This window comes from Labrus bergylta, chromosome 11 (assembly GCF_963930695.1).
Source record: "Labrus bergylta chromosome 11, fLabBer1.1, whole genome shotgun sequence".
NCBI lineage: Eukaryota > Metazoa > Chordata > Actinopteri > Labriformes > Labridae > Labrus > Labrus bergylta.
This window is the reverse complement of record NC_089205.1, coordinates 680,907-702,421: the sequence shown is the minus strand read 5'-3', so window position 1 is coordinate 702,421 and position 21,515 is coordinate 680,907. Positions and strand designations below refer to the sequence as shown.

Below are 21,515 nucleotides of genomic sequence, written 5' to 3'. Positions count from 1 at the left end.
CAACACACAATTAGCGTACAGGTAATGAAACCACTCCATCTATTGAAAGGAAACTGGGTACAAAATCGACACAGACAAATTATGCAGGTTGCCCAACCTCTTTGTGGAGGCCAAAAAAGAAGCAGCACAGTCTTATGAGTTCATTTTATATTTATAGGCTTAATGGGCTCAATAGGGGTACCATAGAGAGTGGCAAACAAGCTAAATTCCATTGGGGGAAGCTGGATTAAACAACAAATAGGCAGACTCTCTTTTAGAACGAAATCATGGCAAATGGGTCAGTCTCCAGTTATGTAATTTATCTCTACTTGTAATACAAATGTCTTAAGTGTGTGTTGAATTAAGACACTAAATTAACTAAATTAAATTAAATTTATAACTTAAACAGCATATTTATTATTTCGACTTTAATGGTCTCTGTTGTTCTGGATGCAGAGTTGTAATAAAACCAGTGTAACAAAACATGTTACTGCAGCTCTTAATCCCAAATGGTTCTGTGCAATGGCTTAATTGCTTCTTCTCTCCTCTTTAGCAAAACCGTGTTGTCGGGGCCATGCAGCTGTACTCTGTTGACAGGAAGGTGTCTCAGCCCATCGAGGGGCATGCTGCTGGTTTTGCACAGTTCAAGATGGAAGGCAACACTGAAGAGTCAACCCTTTTTTGCTTTGCTGTAAGAGGACAGGCAGGAGGAAAAGTAAGAATTATTAGCACTGAAATTTCTCAGACTGAAAACTGCAAAAAAGATATCAGCAAGTCAGATATAAATTAACTTGACTGTTTTATTTCCAGAGAACCTTGTTGCCTTACTTTGTGTTTAACTTTTTATTTAAAACGTCATTTTTTCTCTAGCTGCATATCATTGAAGTTGGGACTCCGCCAACTGGGAACCAGCCATTTCCAAAGAAAGCTGTTGATGTTTTCTTTCCTCCAGAAGCACAGAATGACTTCCCTGTTGCCATGCAGGTACAGAAACTGTTTAGAAGAAGCAAACCCTTAGCTTGTTACCATTTTTCTTCTGTAAAATGGATTACATTCCCTGGTTTAGAACACCAAATTTTCCCCTCCTGCCCTTTCAAGCTCTTTTTCAAAAAAACAATGAGGCATAACACTCAGACAGTTTTGTTGATCTGTTTGCGGTAATTGCACCTTTTTTTGGGCTCTTTGGAATAGGCCCACTGCCTCTGTAAAGAAGTCCTTCTTAGGTATTGAAAACACACAGATTTTTATGTTCATGGGCTTTTTGCACACATAAAGATATAGCCTTGCAAGCGCCCATCAATTTAGATCCCCATTAGTTATACACACTATGTATGTACAACTAACTAGTGTCTTTAACGATGCTGTTGAAACTTGGCCTGAAACTCTCTATTTTTAGGTATTGTTCAGTTGTAATTACAAATTAAACAAGTAGTTCTGAACAGTCAATCAACTGAAAATCTGTGGAATCTTGAATTTGCAATACCTTAACAGACATTGAATACAATTTCTTGCTTAAGGGCATTTTGATCATTAGTTTACGATTAACATCCACACTAACCTTCAAACGTACAACTTACTACTTCTCTCTCTGCACATCTAGATCAGCTCCAAGCAAGATGTTGTCTTTCTCATCACCAAATATGGTTACATCCACTTGTATGACCTGGAGACCGGAACATGTATCTACATGAACAGGATCAGTGGGGAGACCATTTTTGTAACTGCCCCCCATGAACCTACAGCTGGTATCATTGGTGTCAACAGGAAAGGACAGGTACTCTTACTCCCACACATCATGGTTCTCCACATAGATATAGATTGGTTATGTTGAGAGTCTTCTCAAAAATTCCCTCTTTGGGTCAGTTAAAATGGGGTGGGCTGTATGGAAAAAATATATCAAAATTGTTTTATGGCAGGATCAAGGTCACGATTTTATCATGATTTTTTTCATCCTGATCCTAAAGACTAATTTGCTGATCGTTTTTATAACATCATTGGACTAAGTTTGCTTTATTTACTGTATGGTTGAAATAACAATACTTATTTCCCTGTCTACTGTTTTCAAATGCACAGAAACTGCGCTAGAAATTTAGTCTATTTTAAAAATGTCTTTGTTAGGATGGCCTGAAATATTTTAGCACCAAAAACACATTTCCCTACATTCTGATCAATTTGTATGCACAACTTTAGGGTTTAACACACCACTTAAATCTATTTTGGTGTTCATCAGGTATGTTATCATACAGTGATGCACTTATTGAAAACATGTGGACTTAAAGTTCTAGTGTTTCGGTTCTATTTTAGCCCTGCAGAATTCCTACAGATGTAGTTTTATACAAAAAGCCTTTGTTCATAACATTATTGGACTAACTTTGCTTTATTTACATAATGGCAAAAAAAAGGATAATCAAACATACAATTACTTTGACCAATTGACATATGGTCAAAGTAAGTATTATTCATAGAGGGGTTAGGACAATGTTGATTGACAGACGGTCACCATGGTTACTCTCTTTCACCTGCCTGCTAAACACTAAACGAGAGAAGAAAGAGCCACTGACTGGTATCACTTCAAGCAATATGCATGGAAATCATTGCATTGAAACTAATTATTGTTAGGTTAAAAAATCGGCCCCCTTTTTTAACAACTAAGGGCCGGACCTCGCAAATATGATCGCCTCCCTCTGTTTCATAACTTGAATCTTCCACCCAAGCTGCTAAGTCCCGCTTTGATGGCTAGAGACTGCAGAAGGAAAAAGACGGTGAAGCAACTGTTGCCATTTTTCCCGGAGCTGCTCAAGGAGATAGCGGTCACGTGGAAAGACCGGCCCTACAGCGAGAAACACCCCATTGTGGGAACTTCACTGCTGGATTGCAAAGTGATGGAGCCCGACAGCCTCCGCAATATGCCGCCTATTGAGCTGGCGAATCATCTCCACCCGAAGGCCTCCATGTCTTCTTCAACCCTGTCTCTCCCTTTACTGACGGACCGCTTCCAGCCTGGCTGACAAGTCTTACAAGCAACGGCGCTGTCAGCCATTCTGTCAGCCTACCAGGCTGAACTAGAAGAGGACATGACACTTAAACCAGATACCTGTGTGATAACAGACCACATCCTCCACCTCCACTAGGTAGCCATCCAGGCTACGGGGAGAGCCATGGGTCTGACGTTCCTCCAGGAGAGCGCCTGCTAGCACTCACCAACCTGTCGACAGCTCCTTGACACTCCTATCCTTCCACAGGGTGTCTTCGGTGCAGCGGTCACCTCCATGCAGAAGAGATGTGAGGAGAAAAAGAGAAACCATGAGGCGCTGAAACTGTGGAAGATGCAGCCCGCCGCATTTAGTGCGCCGCGCCAGTCTTCTGCTCAGGCTGCCTTCCACCCGGCCCCTGCCTCTAGGATCCCCAAAATGCCTAAACTGCATGCAGCCTCCCAGGCCCCCTGAGATGGAAAGACCCCATGGGCTAGGAAACAGTCCTCACAGGCCAGACCTCAGTTGACGCCGCCTCATCCTCCTCCCGCAGCTGCGATGATAAAGTGTAAGAAGCAGATGTACCAGTGCCAGTTCAGGGGGGTTCCAGTTCGGGGGGGTTCCGGTTCGGGGGGTTCCAGTTCAGGGGGGTTCCAGTTCAAGGGGGTTCCAGTTCAGGGGGGTTCCACACAGATAGCAGAGCTTGGGTCGTTGCACATATTCCCAAGCCACCCAGGAAAATGCAGAGACAATGTTCAAGACCCAACGGTCAATGTCACGTAAGCAATTTAATGCACTCAGTAATAAAAATGCGAAGCATGCTTTCCCACACTCCTCCGTGCTGTGTGCACACGACTATGTCGCGCACGGACAGTGTGTATTCTGCATCTCAGCCTCACGAGGGCGGCAGATCACCAGAGTTGACAGGTCAGCCTATCAGCCCTCTCTCTCTCTCAGCACAGAGAGAGATGGGCCTGCACCGAGTCAGAATGGGTGTTGAGGAGGATAGAGAAAGGCTACAATTCAATACCCCCCCCCCCCTCCTCCTCATTTCAAAGAAATAATCAAATCACTAGCTCAGGGTGAATTTTCTCTTGGAAGAAATTTCCACACTAAGAGAGAAAGGAGCCATGAGAGTTGTCCCTCCACAACGGTTTGTACTTGAGGTATTTTCTTGTCCCAAAGAAAGGGGGAGGGGTATGAGAGCCATCTTAGACCTCTGAGCCCCTAATATGTCATCTAAGAAGGTACAATTTCAAGATGTGGTTCACGTCAATCGACCTAAGGGACGCTTAATTTCTATATTCCGATTTATGCCCCATACAGGAAATACCTGAGATTTGACTCTCAGGGGATAGCTTTACGAGTATATGGTCCTCCCATTCAGCCTGTCTCTAAGCCCAGGCAGCTGTAGCACCTCTCGGGGACAGCCAATCACATCGCGCGTACAAGCATGCTGTGAGGCTCAAACCTAATAAACAAATCCCTTTGTAAAAATTTGCATTGAAAACACAATGCAAGTTTCTGAAATAGTAGAGATATATAGACCTATATTAGCCATACTGTTTACACATCCAAAATCAAACATTTTATTTAAACAGCAATTTAGAAAAGTTATTGCCATGTAGGCTCTGTCTTTGAAACTATAAAATTGTAATCAGTAAAAATATTAGCTGTGGGGTCTGGGAATACAGCTGTTTCTCACTATAGGTCTGGTCATTTGGTCACTTTATAGATCCCCCATGGGGGATTTTTTTTTTGTCACAACAGCTCAAGCAACAGGAATATAATTATCAAAAATAACAAGAAGTTAAAAATCAAACAAAAATCAATCAGTTAAATAAAGGGAGAAAAAATACAATAATAGAATAATACCAGGTATGTACACTTCCACTTGTGGAAAGAGTTATTATTATTAAAAACACACAGTGTGTAGCATTATTGAAATGAGTCATGAGGTGGTGATGCTGTTAAAGACTCTGATTAAACAGTCTGACTGCAGATGGGATGAACGACCTGCGGTAGTGCTCTGTCTTGCAGGGTGGGTGTCTCAGTCTGCTGCTGAAGGAGCTGCTCAGGGCCCCCACAGTGTCATGCAGGGGGTGAGAGGGGTTGTCCATGATGGATGTCAGCTTCACTAACATCCTCCTCTCACCCACCTCCTCTACAGAGTCCAGAGGACAGTCCAAGACAGAACTGGCCCTCCTGACCAGTCTGTTCAGTCTCTTCCTGTCTCTCTCTGTGCTCCCTCCTTCCCCGCAGACCACTGCATAGAAAAGTGCAGACGCCACCACAGTGTCATAAAAAGTCTGTAGCAGGTTCCTGCACACTCCAAAGGACCTCAGTCGCCTCAGCAGGTGTAGTCGACATTGGCCCTTCTTGTACAGGACGTCTGTGTTGTGTAACCAGTCCAGTTTATTGTTGAGGTGAACACCCAGGTATTTTTAAGTCTCCACCCTCTCGATGTCCAAGCCCTGGATGTTCACCGGTGCAGTCTGGGGTGACTTCCTGCGGAATCAATCACCATCTCCTTTGTCTTGCTGGCGTTGAGCTGAAGGTGGTTGAGCTCACTCCAGTCGACAAAGTCCATGATGACCTGCCTGTACTCCTGTTCGCTCCCCTTAGAGACACACCCCACGATGGCTGTGTCATCGGAGAACTGGGTGAAGAGAAAAGGGCAGAGAACTGTCCCCTGAGGGGCCCCTGTACTGCAGACCACCATGTCAGACTCACAGTCCTGAAGCCTCATGTACAGTGGTCTGTTGGTGAGGTAGTCCGTTGTCCGTGCAGCCAGGTGACAGTCCTCTCTATCTTCCCCCTGAGCAGTGCAGGCTGGATGGTGTTGAAGGCACTGGAGAAGTCAAAGAACATGACCCTCACAGTGCTGCCGGTGTTCTCCAGGTGAGTCCAGGCTCTCTGCAGCAGGTAGATGATGGCGTCATCCACCCCAATGTTCGGCTGTTATATATATTTGAAGTCACCAGGGGGCGGAGGTTGTTGAGGACAATCCTCTCCATGGTCTATATCAGGTGAGAGGTGAGGGCCACAGGTCTGAAGTGGTTAGGCTCCCAGGGGTGAGATGTCTTTGGGGCTGGCACCACGCAGGAAGTCTTCCACAGAGTCGGGACCCTCTCCAGTCTCAGGCTCAGGTTGAAGATGTGCAGAAGGACCTCACAGAGCTGGTCTGCACAGTCCTTCAGGAGTCTGGAGCTGATGCCGTCGGGACCAGTGGCCTTCCTTGCCTTGATCTTCCTCAGCTGGCTTCTCACCTGATCAGCTGTTTTGGAGAGGCTGTCAGAAGAGGAAGAGGAGGAGGAGAGGGTTGTTGGGGGGGCGTCTGTGGAGGAGGAGGAGAGGGCTGTTGAGGGAGGTGGCAGGGTACTCAGGGTACTCAGGGTACTCAGATGGAGTGTCTGGGAAGCGGGCTGGTCTGCACTCTGGTGGGTGGGGTTGGGAGCAGAATCAAATCTATTGAAGAACAGATTCAGTTCATTTGCCCACTCCCTGTCTCCTGCTTCAGGGCCCCTCCCACGACCTCTGCTGTGACCTGAGATGTTATTCAGGCCCCTCCAGACTTCTCTTGCATTTTTCTGTTGTAATTGCTCCTCCATCTTTGCCCGGTAGCTGGCAAGGAAACCTCCTTGATTTTTTTCTTGCGCTCCTTCTGCACCCTCCTCAGCTCCTCTCTATCTCCAGATCTAAAAAACCCTCTTCTTTTCCAGCAGCAGGGTTTTCAGCTCAGGGGTCACCCAGGGTTTGTTGTTGGAGAAACACTGTATTTTTTTGGTGGGTACAGTGTTCTCAACACAGAAGTTAATGTGTGATACAGTGTGTCAAGCTGTCGATGTCCTCCCCATGTGGGCTGCAGCGCCAAACCACCTCAACTGGCTCCCTTCCAGAAAAAGACGCTGGGTGCAGCGTTTGCCTTTGCAGAATCCACACGCTACTGATTTCACTCTCTGTTCGTTGGGATTATGCTCTGCAATGAGATAAACGAACTATTGTAGTGTGTTAGCTAACCACTAGCGGGACTCTGTGGCTAGCGATGCTAGCGGTTAGTGGGGCTAATTTATATTAACTATCACCTCATCGGCTCTCTACTTCAAAAGCCTTTTTACGCCTTTACTAAATACCCGCGGATAAAGAACTGCTATCCAATGTGTCTAATATTTTGAGGTTATTCCTTAAAAAACTGAATGTTTATTACCTCAGAAACTAATTAGCGAGCTATCCTAGTAGCTCCAGAGACACAGTTGTATGAAACTGAACACAGGCATGACTTCTTTTAGTCAGGATAGAACATTATCCACATAAATAAAACTTTCAGGTTCAGTCTGAGAGTGGAGAAGACTCTGTTTTTTCTGTATACGGATATGACGTCATGATGAACGATCCCGAGGGAATTAATCGTTTTTTTGAATCATTTAATATAAAATTGGGATATTTTAGTGAATCGATCTTTTTTGGGCTTTCTTCTGTAGTAATACAACCTGCATTCACGGATACCTGTGAGAAGATAGAAGGGATGTCTCACCTGTTGACGCTAGCCGGTCACAAGTGACTTCGTTGATATTAAATACTCAAACTGCGTGTGTGCGAGACAGATATTATCCGGTGGTAAGAACTGCCTCTGAAACACTGGGTAAAGAACTACAAAATACATCAGCAAACACCAAAAAACAAAATCAGGATTATCAACAAAAAATGACACACTACGACAACGAGAAACACAATGATACAAAATTACAAAATAAAACAGGAAACACTAAAGACTAAACTAGGAGCATTAAAATAAAGAAACACATAAATGAAACAAACACTAGGGAGAAAGAGACAAAAAGAACAAAATAAAATCAAAACTCATAAAATATACAACATACAAAACTATATAAGACAAAATCATGGAAGGAGCGCTTAAAATAGGACCACAGCACCACCCCAATATGACCAAACCAGACTCAGGGTTCCCTCATCCCCCAACCAAACCAGCCTCAAGACCAGAATTAAATTATCAAAAAATAAAAATACATAAAATATTGGAAGGAAACAACTCAAAAACAGCTTAAATTAAAAAACGATTTGGCCCTAAACAGAGACTACACATTGACAGATTTACCTGAGCACTGAGAAAAAGCTGGCAGACCTACTAACTGTGACACATTACAGGTAAACACAGAGCTCCACTTCTACTGTGGGAGGGGAATACCGGCCCAAATGACACATGCACAATCTGAATTTGAACACATAACACACTCCCATATGTTGTGTGGAAAAAACAAAAATGCAAGATCACAGCTGCAAAATGTATAACAGTCTGTCAGAACCTGAGGAAATCCAGTGGAACCTGAAGACACACAAACACAGACACACGCACAGGAACAAAGCTACACACATACCCAATTTAAACAATTTAGACAAAAACAAAAGTCCCTGAATATCTTTACACACACATACTCACACAAAACCAATCTACACACACATAGGCACAAACACACACAACATTAATGTTAAACACACACACACACACTTTTTTCTTTAATTTATTTTTGTTTTGTACTATATTTCAGATTTGTATTAATATATATCTGATTATAACTTGTTATAATATCATAATTGATAATTATTACTGTGACTATTGAACTATTCATTATTACTATCATTCTATTTTTTTTATTGTGTGCTTTGGCAATATTTTTAACATTCAGGCCAATAAAGCTTCCTGAATTGAATTGAATTGAATTACTATTTTTTATGTAAAAGTATAAGGTATATGTATGTATGCATAACAGTGCATTGTTTTATTTTAGAGATTAAATCCCACCCTTGCAGTGTATCTTGTAGTGGTTAAAAATATATCCTGCAAATGTGCTATTCCAGGTGTTGTCGGTTTGTGTGGAGGAGGAAAACATCATTCCCTACATCACCAATGTCCTCCAGAACCCAGACCTGGCTCTACGTATGGCTGTCCGCAACAATCTAGCTGGTGCTGAGGAGCTGTTTGCCCGCAAGTTCAACACGCTCTTTGCAGCAGGGAATTACTCGGAAGCAGCCAAGGTGGCAGCCAATGCACCCAAGGTAGAACAACAAATAAACTAATACAAGTTCAGACTGTTAAGACTTTAGATTAATGTAGCTTTGTGCAGCCATAGACCTGGATCACACCGAGACGCGCTGCTACAGGCTCGGCTGCTCATGAAATGCCTCAAAAGCGCGTCGGGCAAAACAGCATGGTGCTCCTGGAGCAGAGCTGCGTGCAGAGCTGCGTGCAGAGCTGCGTGCAGAGCTGCGTGCAGAGCTGCGTGCAGAGCTGCGTGCACAGCTGCGTGCAGAGCTGCGTGCACAGCTGCGTGCACAGCTGCGTGCCCAACGGGGCGATTAACTGTTATTTGGTAACAGAGGATTCAAGCAGACTCTGAGCTCTTGCCGTTGCTGTCCTATTGGATGAGGAGGGGAGGAACAAAAAATAAGCAGAGATTTTGGGTTCATGACATACTGAACAAAAGGAAACAGTATGGTGAAGACCACCATCTCTCTCTCTCTGGCACAAGAAAAGAGCGCACGCCAGGCACGCTATACGATATGAAAATAATGGTTTTGCTGGCGACGCGCTTCTAGCAACTCGTCTCTGTGTGATCAGGGCCATAGTCAACCAAAGGTGTGTGGAAAATCATCTTCTAATGTTGCACCAAAAGAGTGTAAATGTTGTTAGGAATGTTAACAGGATAAAGTCTTTCGATGATGATTTTTCAAATTTCATTTATATATATATCTAGTGTTCAGTTTTCAAAGTTCACCTAATAATATTGTTCACCACTTTTCTTCTATGCAGTACTCTAAAGTGACTTTACTTATGTCTATCCATCCATCTTTCTTCACCAGGGTATTCTGCGAACCCCAGACACCATCCGTAGGTTCCAGACTGTTCCAGCCCAACCAGGCCAGACGTCTCCCTTGCTCCAATACTTTGGAATCTTGCTGGACCAAGGCCAGCTTAATAAGTTTGAGTCTCTGGAGTTGTGCAGGCCTGTTCTCCAGCAGGGACGCAAGCAGCTACTAGAGAAATGGTTAAAAGAGGACAAGGTTTGTGTCTAATAGTTGGTTTCAAAGTGGACAATCTTTTCTTTAGAGGAATTATTTTCACCAGCCATGTCATGAGAGATATTTTATCATGGTAATTGTCAACATATAATCATATTGCTGGATTGACTCAACATTAAAAGTGTATTCCGAAGACATATACTTATTGAAAGTTAAACTATGACTTGACTCATCAAAGGGCATAACTAGAGGATATGTCACTATTTTATGTAACAATCGAGCATAGACTGCTTTAGAGATCAAAATGGAAAAGACTGCTCCTTATCATGTATGGATTGGTCCAGAGTTTATAGTAATACCTCTTTTTATTTCCGGAATCTAAATAATAAACTAAAAACAAGTGTAGTATTGCGTTTGTTTTTATCTGCTACGTGTAGTCCGCTTTGTGTAGGCTATAGTAAGCTTTTATTGTGGTAGCAAACATCACATCATCACATGTCTGTACTTGCCATGTTTTTAGGCTTCTGTGCGCGACTTTATACACCTAAAAGTGAAATACAGGAGAATGATAAGGAAGCACATTGCATTCACCAAAGAAAACAAACAGACACATAGACAATTTATCTGGTAATTACTAGATCTTTTCTTTTAATGTCATAATGAGATAAGTTCTGCTCAGCTAATGTTTCAGCCTCCGTGTGTGCAGCACTGACCTTAGACTGACAAATATGAACTCGCCACTTAGATCAGTTTCTTAGCGTACATAAATTGAGTGATGTCCCTCCACCGCTGTGCCTGACTGTACTGTCCCTCACATGCTTTAAACCCACTTCACACCGGGTGCTCCAGGACCGGGAGCTGACCAGTCAGCCTCTTTATAAGGGTCTTTCTCCCTCATTTTGTAAAATGAGTAGAAAGCGTTTATATTTTGTTTAGTAAATAAACGGTATGGAGAGGAGCTTTTTATTCAAAAGACTACCTAATTCTAGACAACAAGTGAGCAGAGGAGCTGGGCTGTACGTCTGACTACAGAAGGTGCTGCAGCACAAAGATCTCTCAATTTGAAAATATTTTGGATCTCTTAATTATTAGATACTGATCTCTTAATTATGAGATCTTTTCTCATAATTACGAGATAAAAAATAATTTGGTGAGTGCAATACATCAAAGTTTTCTTACCTGCAGCCAGAGCAAACAATCGGCGAGTGTGCTGCTAGCTGAAACACTCTACAAAGGAATACTAGTGTGTGTGTGTGTGTGTGTGTGTGTGTGTGTGTGTGTGTGTGTGTGTGTGTGTGTGTGTGTGTGTGTGTGTGTGTGTGTGTGTGTGTGTGTGTGTGTGTGTGTGTGTGTGTGTGTGTGTGTGTGTGTGTGTGTGTGTGTGTGTGTGTGTGTGTGTGTGTGTGCGCGCGTGCGTTTACAGCTGGAGTGCTCTGAGGAACTTGGAGATTTGGTGAAGTCAGTCGATCCTACTCTTGCCCTTAGTGTCTACCTAAGAGCCAACATCCCAAATAAGGTGATTCAGTGCTTTGCAGAGACTGGACAGTTCCAGAAGATTGTCCTCTATGCCAAGAAGGTTTGTGAAAAACATTTTTTTTTATTCCTTTGATAAGTTTCAGAATGTAAGACCAGTTTGGTACAGCTAGTATGATGCTACAAAAGACTATTTTGCATTGAAATCTGAAATCTAAATGTTGGTGGTAAAGTTTTCAGAGGTCTGTTGTCCCTGCAGGTGGGCTACACTCCAGACTGGATTTTCTTGTTAAGGAATGTAATGCGGATCAGTCCAGAACAGGGCCTCCAGTTTTCCCAGATGCTGGTTCAGGATGAAGAGCCACTTGCTGACATTACACAGGTAAAAAAAACACACCTTTATTATTTGTTCGTTAAATGAACACCTACTGTCTGTATTGCAGGGTTTCACGCCATTTTCACCAACATGTTTGCACAAGTTACTGTTACTTACCAGTGCTTCAAGTGCAGTAGCTTTTCACTAATTGGGACATTGACAGCCTTAGTTTTAGAGTTATCTTGTGACTAAAAGATGATAATTTAAAAGCAGAATTATGCAGTAACTGTCACAAAAAACAAATAACCTAACAATCAATGAAATAATGCTGTTGAAGGTTAGGAATGACAGACAAACATTATTATTACATCTGTCTTTTGTGTTTTCAGATTGTTGACGTGTTCATGGAGTACAACCTCATTCAGCAGTGCACATCTTTCTTACTTGATGCCTTGAAGAACAACAGGCCCACGGAAGGTCAACTGCAGACACGACTGCTGGAAATGAATTTAGTCCACGCACCACAGGTACATAAGAATCAGGAATTCACAATAAGGTTTCAGTGACATGAGTCCAAATGCCAGAATGATCACAGGTGTCTCCTTGTTGGGGCTGTGGCTCAGTTGGTAGAGTTGTCATCTCTCAACCGGAAGGTCAAGGGTTCAATCCCCAGCTCCCTGCACACTTAACCCCGAATTTCTCCCGCTGCTTCGTCGGCAGCGTTTGAATGTGTTTGAATGGGATAAGTTACTTCTGATGGTCTCACTACATAGCAACCACTACCATCAGTGTGTGAATGTGTATGTGTGACCTGCAGTGTAAAAGTGCTTTGAGTAGTCAGAAGAATTTACCATTTGTTCGCCTTGTTTAACGTAACCATCATCTTTACTTAACAAATCACATTTTCCCATCTCCTGTTTCATGTTAACAAAGCTTTAAACAATGTTGAAATGTCTTTGTTCCATTCTTTATGTCTTGCAGGTTGCAGATGCCATTCTCGGAAATCAGATGTTTACCCACTATGACCGCGCCCACGTTGCACAGCTGTGTGAGAAGGCTGGTCTCCTGCAGAGGGCGCTGGAGCATTATACCGACCTGTATGACATTAAACGTGCTGTGGTGCACACACATCTTCTCAATCCAGAGGTACAACACAGGCCAAGAAACTTGAGAAAATAATAATAATGTGTCTGTAATGATATTCTTTATACATGTAAATGTATTCTAATTATTGATATTTCATTACTTGATTTGCCTTTTACAAATGTTTTTTTTTTCTTAAGTGGTTGGTGAATTTCTTTGGCTCCTTGTCAGTGGAGGACTCTTTAGAGTGTCTGAGGGCAATGCTATCTGCAAACATCCGTCAGAACCTTCAGATCTGTGTCCAAGTCGCTTCCAAGTATCACGAGCAGCTCTCTACACAGTCCCTCACTGAACTTTTTGAGTCGTTCAAGAGCTTTGAGGGTAACATGGAAACATGATAAGTGTTATGTAGTCTTGCCTTCTTTGCCACCTTGAGAAAAGATTTAGTTTTAAAGAGAAGTTGCAGTTAGTTCTCTTGGTGACTTTGAGTGAGCTTTTCTTTGTCTTTCAGGTTTGTTCTACTTCTTGGGATCCATTGTGAACTTTAGCCAAGATCCAGAGGTTCACTTCAAATATATCCAGGCTGCCTGCAAGACAGGCCAGATCAAAGAAGTGGAGAGAATCTGCAGAGAGAGTAACTGCTATGACCCTGAACGTGTGAAGAACTTTCTTAAGGTAAGAATTGGCCAAGTGCAAACATAACAACACACAGATAATCTAATAAGAATGAGATTCCTTTTTGCCTCCAATTACCAAGGCTTTTTCAGAACAGACACTCATTATTGAATTTAAATGTTTTCTACTTTTCTTTGTAGGAAGCCAAGCTCACTGACCAACTACCTTTGATCATTGTATGTGACCGCTTTGATTTTGTGCATGATCTGGTCCTGTACCTGTACAGGAACAGCCTGCAAAAGTACATTGAGATCTACGTTCAGAAGGTAACTTACCTGGGCTTTGCCTGATGATATTGGTGTTTTAAAGTTCTGAATATGTGTACTGGTAGTGTAAAATTTAAAATGTTTCTCTTTGTTTACCATGAGTGAAATCAAAGAGGAACTGCACAATGTCCTTTATCATGCTTTCTCTGTGCCCGCCCTTGCCTCCATTTAAAGTTGGACTTGTGTTTTTTTCACTTATCAGTGAAATTACAGTATGATTATTTATTTCAGGTGAACCCCAGCCGTCTCCCCGTAGTCATTGGAGGGCTACTGGATGTGGATTGTGCAGAGGATGTGATTAAAAACCTGATAATGGTGGTTCGAGGACAGTTCTCCACAGATGAACTGGTGGCTGAAGTGGAGAAGAGAAATCGGTATGAAGAGACTAACTATTTAAACATAAAAATAGTAGAATCCCTGAGTCAACTCTTGGTGACATAAGTCAGCAGTGTTTTGTTCTTCAAGCCTTGCTTAACTTTTGTCAAATACTCACTGGGTATATCTCCAGGCTGAAGCTGCTGCTTCCTTGGTTGGAGGCTCGTATTCATGAAGGTTGCGAGGAGCCTGCTACCCACAACGCTCTGGCCAAGATCTACATCGACAGCAACAACAACCCTGAACGCTTCCTGAGGGAGAACCCCTACTATGACAGCCGGGTGGTTGGCAAATACTGTGAGAAGCGAGACCCCCACCTTGCCTGTGTGGCTTATGAAAGAGGACAGTGTGACCAGGAACTGATTCATGTGAGTTTAAACTGAAATTGTGTTGTAATTAAAGGCAGAGATGGTGGACAGAGTACTTCTCATTGTGCTGATGCTGTGCTTAATGACAACAGAATAAGTTTCATGCTGTATTCCTGACTTTCCTGTTTTTATTTTTCTAATATAAATGAATTCCTAATTCTCTCATGTAAACTTGTCAGGTGTGCAATGAAAACTCACTGTTCAAGAGTCTGTCCCGCTACCTTGTACGTCGCAAAGACACGGAGCTGTGGGCAAGCGTGCTGCTGGAGACCAACAATTACAGAAGGCCACTTATTGACCAGGTCAGAGTCCAATGTTTTTTTAAACCAAATGATGCCACATGAACACATTTATAGTTTTTGAAGAAGACTAGCTACACCATCAGCGTTAGCCAATCTAGTCTTTTAAGGTCTTTTACCTGCTCTTTTTTTTTACAACTGAACAAAGAGTAAGGTCTTTTACCTGCTCTTTTTTAGAGAGAGAGAGAGAGAGAGAGAGAGAGAGAGAGAGAGAGAGAGAGAGACACACACACACACACACACACACACATACACACACACACACACACACACACACAGACAGATTGATGTCATTTGTCCCTGTCTGCTGCAGGTTGTCCAGACAGCTCTGTCTGAGACCCAGGATCCAGAGGAGGTGTCTGTCACAGTCAAGGCCTTTATGACTGCCGACCTCCCCAATGAGCTCATTGAGCTTCTGGAGAAGATTGTCCTTGATAACTCTGTCTTTAGCGAGCACAGGTGAGGAAGGTTTGAGGTTACCTCTTATTCTGAATAACGCATTAACTTTCTCCATAATATTTCACATATTTCTAAGGCCTAAATAAGCAGCATGTCTCGTGAGCTAACTTTTCAAATTTTCAGGCATTTGTCAGTTGTTCTGATTTCCTTTATAGAAAATTCCTAAATTGTGATCATATTTAAAAACACTGAAATCTTACTGTATATACCCTTACTAAGAATGGCTTTGTTGTTTATTCCAGAAACCTCCAGAATCTTCTTATCCTGACAGCTATTAAAGCTGATCGTACACGTGTTATGGAGTACATCAACCGTCTTGACAACTACGATGCCCCAGACATTGCAAACATCGCAATAAGTAATGAACTGTTTGAAGAGGCTTTTGCTATTTTTCGAAAATTTGATGTCAACACCTCTGCTGTGCAGGTCAGTTGATTACAGAAAAAGTAAACCTGTAAGCTTTTATACTCCGTATGCTATTTAGGAATCATCTTCATGTCCTAAACCAATATCATAATTGCCGGCACAATAATTGTGTTATTGTGAATTGTGGTTCACCATGATATGCATGTTTTCTCATTTTGTCCAGGTTCTGATAGAGCACATCAGTAACCTGGATAGAGCTTATGAGTTTGCTGAGCGCTGCAATGAGCCACCAGTGTGGAGTCAGCTGGCAAAAGCCCAGCTCCAGAAAGGCCTGGTCAAAGAAGCAATTGACTCTTACATCAAGGCCGAAGACCCCTCTGCTTACATGGAAGTGGGACAAGCTGCTGCCCAAGGTGGTAAGTTTAACTTTATAGCAGGGTTCCTGCCTCCACCTCCGAGAACTCACCTCCACTTCAAATAAATACAAGCATGAAAATAAATGGGCTGCCTTTATGTCTATGTGTGTCAAACCCAGACCTGTAGGCTGAGTGAGTGTGAACTGGGAGGGGCGAGCACGCTCAGCTTAAATGAGCCTTCAGTGTTTGATAGAGTTAATGCACCGTAAGAATTGACAAAGTTATCTAATTTTGCATCTGCTGCTCCTCTCTCTCTCACCCTCTCTCTCAATTTCAATTTCAATTTCAATTTAGAAAGCTTTATTGGCATGAATGTTGCATAAACAATATTGCCAAACCATCAATACAAAACAACATCAACAGTAATCAATGATGCAGCATGAGTAAAATTAATAATTTTATACAGCAAAAAATAAACAGAAGAAAAAATAAATTAACTGTGTGTGTTCAGACAAGAAAATTATAAATAGAACAACAATTATAAACTTTATATGTACAGATATACCAAATATTAAACAAACAAATAAAGCAGTGTGCGCTGTTAGGTGACTACATACACCTGTCAGCTGTTGTGATGGTCGTCCCTTAGGCTGTGACAGGATTGGACATATTTTGCTGCCTCTCTGCTGCTGTGTTCCCCCAGTATGTCCGAGAGCGACTCAAAGTCTGGGACCATGTTTAATGTTGTTTAGACACTTCTCTAAAGTCTTTCTATTTGCTGCAGTGCAGCAGGAAGTGAGCCTCAGTTTTCACCTGTGGACAGAGCTGACACAGACTGTCCTCTCTGGGCAGCCAGGTGTGTCTGTGTCTACCTGTCTCTATGTTCAGGCTGTCATCACTGAGTCTGTACATGGTTAATGTTTTTCTCACTTTCTTCTCAGTCACTGTGCTCAGATAGTCGGCTACAGTGTACTGTCTGTTTAGAGCCAGAAAAAACTGAAGTTTGCTTTGACTTTCTGTTGTGCATGTCCAATAGTTCATATACCTGTCTGTTTCTCTCTCTATAATTTGATTAGTTCAGATGTTGTGAGGGCTGTCCTGAGGCCTGGTGCTGTTAGAAGGTGTGAGCCTCAGGATCAGCAGGCTGAGGTAACTCCTCTCCATGTTCTCCTCTTGGTAGTGCACAGCTTTGTAATGGTAGGAGCTGGGATTACAGCTTTTTAAGTCTTTATAAAAATGTATTGCTCGTTTTTGGATTCCAATTAAAAGGGGGAATTGTCCGAGCTCAGCTCTGCAGCCATTGTTGGGGGAGTTTCTGTGGACTCTGAGGATGCACTTACAAATCTCTGTATGCAGAGTCTCTGTTGGGTGTCCCATTTATCAAAATCTTGATTTTCACTACCATACAATGCGATGGGTTCGATTATAGATTTGAATATTTTGAGCCAGATTCTAATTGGTAATTGAATGTTTGCAGATTTTTTAATGGAATAAAAAGCCCTTCTCCCCATCTCTCTGATCTCTTTCACAGCCAGATTAAAGCTACCTGTGGATGTGATTTTCAGCCCTAACTATATGTAGTCGTATGTCTGTGGAGTCCGATAAAAACGTCTGTTGGTTTCTCTGACCCCTGGGTTGTTTCTGGAATATCATAAATTTAGTAATGTCCAAAGTAACGGTCAGGGCCCAGGTCTGACAGAAGATGTGCAGATGATCCAGCTGCTGTTGTAATTGTAAAGCATCCTTAGATGTAGCCAGCAATATGAGATCACAAGGAGGCATTTGATTTCATAGTCACTGAGGGTCAGACCAGGTATATGTGACTGTGACAAGGATTGAGCCAGCTCATCCATGTAGATGTTAAACAGGGTGGGGCTGAGACTGCAGCCCTGTTTCACCCTTATATTTTGTGGGAAGAAGTGTGTTTCTTTGTCGGCAATTTTTACAGGACACTTAATATTTTGATACATGCTTTGAATCAGGTCGTACACTTTACCCCCTACACCCTTCTCTATTAACTTGAGAAACAAACCGCTATGCCAGATGGAATCGAATGCTTTTTTTAAATCGACAGAGCAAGAGAAGATCTTCTTCTTGCTTTGGTGAACATGTTTCTGAATGAGGGTGTGCAGGGTGTAGATGTGGTCGGTTGTTCAATGTTTGGGTGTGAATCCAATCTGACTCTTGTTCAGGACATTATGCTCACAGAGAAAGTCCTGCAGTCAGCTGCTGAGGATGCTGCAGAATAACTTTCCCAGGTTGCTGCTGACACATAAGCCTCTGTGATTATTGGGGTCGAATAATTTGTTTCCATTTTTAAATATTGGGGTGATGAATCCTTTGCTCCACAGGTCAGGGAAATGTCCAATGCTCAGGGTAGAGTTGAATCATTTTAACATGGCAGTGACACATTTATGAAGACAAAATTTGAGCATTTCATTTAAGATACCATCAGGACCTGTGGCTTTCCTCAGTGGTAGTCTGGATTTTAGCCAGTAACTCAGCTTCAGTTATTTGGAAGTCCAAAGGGTTCTGATTGTCTTAAACAACTGATTCTAAAAAATGTCTAATTTGTTAAGCAGTTCATTTTGGGCCGAATTTAGGGGAAAAGTTTTATACAGGGTTTTAAAGTGTTGTTTCCCGATGTATCTCCGTTTTGAATTGAGGTTTGCTGAAAGATTGCCATTTCCTCCAGAAATCATTTGAGTCAATGGACTTTTCAATCATATTAATTTGTCGCCTCACATGTTGTTCTTTTTACCTCTGAGTGTTCGTCTGTAGACCTTCAATGCCTCCAATTACTGGAGGCGGAGGTCAGGGTCGTCGTCTGTGTTTCTGAGTGTTTTTCTCAGATGCCTACACCCTGTGTCGAACCTTTCCTCATTGGTTCCCTTGTTTGACCTGTGGTTCTTAGATTTTTTCAGACTGGATAACTCTGCCACATTGTCAAAGATGCAGTAAAAGTCCAGTAGAGTCAGGCCGTCCTTACTGACGGGATATGAGGAGGAGAGAAAAAGGTCTAATTGAGTTTGGATGGTTGGGTTTTGGAAAGCTGTCTGGTATTGGTCTTTGCTTGTGTCAGGCCATCTATAAGGTTGTTGGGTTCTGTTGTGTGAAGGCTGTTTACTGTCTTTTTGATGTAAGCTCGATTGAGTGGATAAGGTTGGCTTTGTAAATCAGCATCCCCCCTGAATCCCTTCCCTGGGTGACACCTTTTAAGTTGGTGGATGGGTACAATATTTCGAAGTAGCCTAAAGGACAACCAGTGGAGGTGTTTTCTCGACACCATGTCTCTTGTAGGACAAATATATCTGGATCACCTAATTCTATTATGAAGTCTGGGCTCCTACTCTTAAGGCAAAAAGCCGAAGACCTCAGACCCTGAATCTTCCAGGGTTCAGGAATAGAGGGAGGTGGATAGGGTGGAGCCTACTGTTCTCCTCACAGCCTGTGCATAACTCAATGGGCCAGGGTGAAGCTCCTGTCGATGTGGTTGTGTTGGGGCTCCCTGGGAGAGGGGTGGCTGTGGTCTGGTTTGGTGGGGATTATAGTTATTCAGGTGGGGTCTCATTGGGGGCAGGTGTGGAGGGACATGGGGGTGATTTGTTCTTCTTGGGGCTGGTCTGGTTGGCGGTTAAGGGTGTATTGTTGCTCTTAGCGGGTTGTAGGTGGTGCTGCTCCTTCTGGGGAATGAGGATTGTTCCCTGTTGAGGGCTACATCCTTCAGTGTCCGGGCAAAGATGGGGACTGTGTTTTTCAATAAGTGGACATTGCCGCTATTAATCCTCAGTATTATGTCAGGGTGGAAGTCCTTCCTGGGTAGCAGAGAGGATATGACCACTCTGCTGGAAAGACAAACCTGACACTGTGGAAGTGAAAGGCCTGTGACTTAGGACTATGCCTTAGTGCAGTGTTTCTCAAATGGGGGTACGTGTACCCCTAGGGGTACGTGGCAGTACTGCAGGGGGTACATGACAAATGTCAAAAAAAGTTACATCACAACAAAATAGTGTTGTGCAAACGATCGTGAAGGATTTGAACGTGTTGACAATCTGCCAAAGCAGAGAGACAGTAGAACCGAGCTTATGTGTTCATTCATCATGCTGCAGTTTATGCTCCTACACAGACGCATCTCCCCCTTTCTGCTCGGCAGCGGAGCGTGATGCATCGCCCGAAAATGAAACTTAGTTATACCGTAAAAAGAACTCCGGTTATATGCAACTGTTTGAGATATTTCCAAACCAACAGGGTGCAATAAACAGTTATCTGAAGAGTTTGCAAAGTTAAGTTTTGTTCTTCGGGTAGCGACGTAACGAACCCTTAACGAGACAGAGAGAAGTTCACAATCTGCTGAGAGACTGAGCAGAGCTCAGACAGTCAGTGATGAGAGATATAACCCCGGTGTTTAAAATGTTGCTGTCGGTGTTTTCTGCTCTCTGTCATTATTTAGAAGTTACTAACAAGTCTCTCCACGATATCAGCGAGGTCTGGACCTCGGTTGTTAAACATTTTTTTTGGAACATTCACCTACAATAATTTTTTTTTTTTTTTGCATTATTATCAAAGTGATGTCAGTTGAGAGTTAGTAACCATGGTGACTGTCTGTCCGTCAATCAAAGATGCCACCGCCAACATTATGACATTATGTGGGTGACATTAGCCAACAGTTTCATGAACATCACATACATTCATTTAGTTATGTTCTTTTGCTAAATTGTTTCTTGAAAAATGTCCTTGGCAGATAAGGGGGTACTTGGCTGAAAAAAATTATGAAAGGGGGTACACAAGCCCAAAAAGTTTGAGAACCCCTGCCTTAGTGGATAGGAACTGCTTTGAGCGGTGCCATATCTAGTGCACATACACACACACACTTGAACTCCATGCCAAGCCTCCTATGGTGAAATGATTGTATTCTAATTACCTTTCCCATGTCTTACCTACATTGTCAATGCTGTCATGCATGTATTATTATTTTAATAACTTAATGTGTGAAAATGTGAGACAGTCTTGTGTTTGTTCTCTTGTTTGTGTTGGTTGAAATATGTTCGGTAGCTAAAATACAAAAACGCCTATGTACAATCCTGCTATTTTTGTAAATAGTTGAATACTAAATGTCCTTTATATATTTCCATTTATTATTTTATTATTATTATTATTATTATTTTAGCTATGTCACTGCTCAAAACAGTTCCCAGGAGCAGTTTTGAGTAGAAGCAGGAAACTTTTGGAGCAGTGGCATAGCTAAAATACAAAAAATGCCTAAGTAGAATTCTGCTTTTTTTTGTAAATATTTGAATCAATTCATTTTTATTTTCAAATTTACTTTTTATATTTCAATTTTTATACATTTGAAGTTCATTTTTATCAATTCAAAACAGATCGTTCTGCAATCTGTGTTTTTTAGAATAATAATATAATAATTTTCTCAAAAGTAATTCTCTATTTTTTGTGTGTGTTTGTGTCCTGTGTGTTGATACATTATCAACAAGT

At 42.3% G+C, this 21,515-nt stretch overlaps 1 protein-coding gene across 6 annotated transcripts in view; it reads left to right on the top strand.

The window, feature by feature from the left end:
• LOC109992096 (clathrin heavy chain 1) overlaps window positions 1-21,515 on the top strand; it is a 78,913-nt gene that overhangs the window by 33,370 nt on the left and 24,028 nt on the right. For 5 of the 6 annotated variants that reach the window (XM_065960338.1, XM_020644592.3, XM_065960336.1 and 2 more), the window contains 18 exons: window positions 533-694; window positions 850-963; window positions 1,580-1,753; window positions 8,829-9,026; window positions 9,831-10,031; window positions 11,413-11,565; window positions 11,722-11,844; window positions 12,168-12,305; window positions 12,760-12,924; window positions 13,062-13,242; window positions 13,373-13,536; window positions 13,677-13,802; window positions 14,034-14,176; window positions 14,311-14,545; window positions 14,725-14,847; window positions 15,158-15,303; window positions 15,546-15,729; window positions 15,893-16,085. In XM_065960338.1, the coding sequence (XP_065816410.1) occupies window positions 533-694; window positions 850-963; window positions 1,580-1,753; window positions 8,829-9,026; window positions 9,831-10,031; window positions 11,413-11,565; window positions 11,722-11,844; window positions 12,168-12,305; window positions 12,760-12,924; window positions 13,062-13,242; window positions 13,373-13,536; window positions 13,677-13,802; window positions 14,034-14,176; window positions 14,311-14,545; window positions 14,725-14,847; window positions 15,158-15,303; window positions 15,546-15,729; window positions 15,893-16,085 (2,923 nt within the window). The remainder of the gene's footprint in view (window positions 1-532; window positions 695-849; window positions 964-1,579; window positions 1,754-8,828; window positions 9,027-9,830; window positions 10,032-11,412; window positions 11,566-11,721; window positions 11,845-12,167; window positions 12,306-12,759; window positions 12,925-13,061; window positions 13,243-13,372; window positions 13,537-13,676; window positions 13,803-14,033; window positions 14,177-14,310; window positions 14,546-14,724; window positions 14,848-15,157; window positions 15,304-15,545; window positions 15,730-15,892; window positions 16,086-21,515) is intronic. The other variant, XM_065960334.1, reaches the window with a different exon arrangement.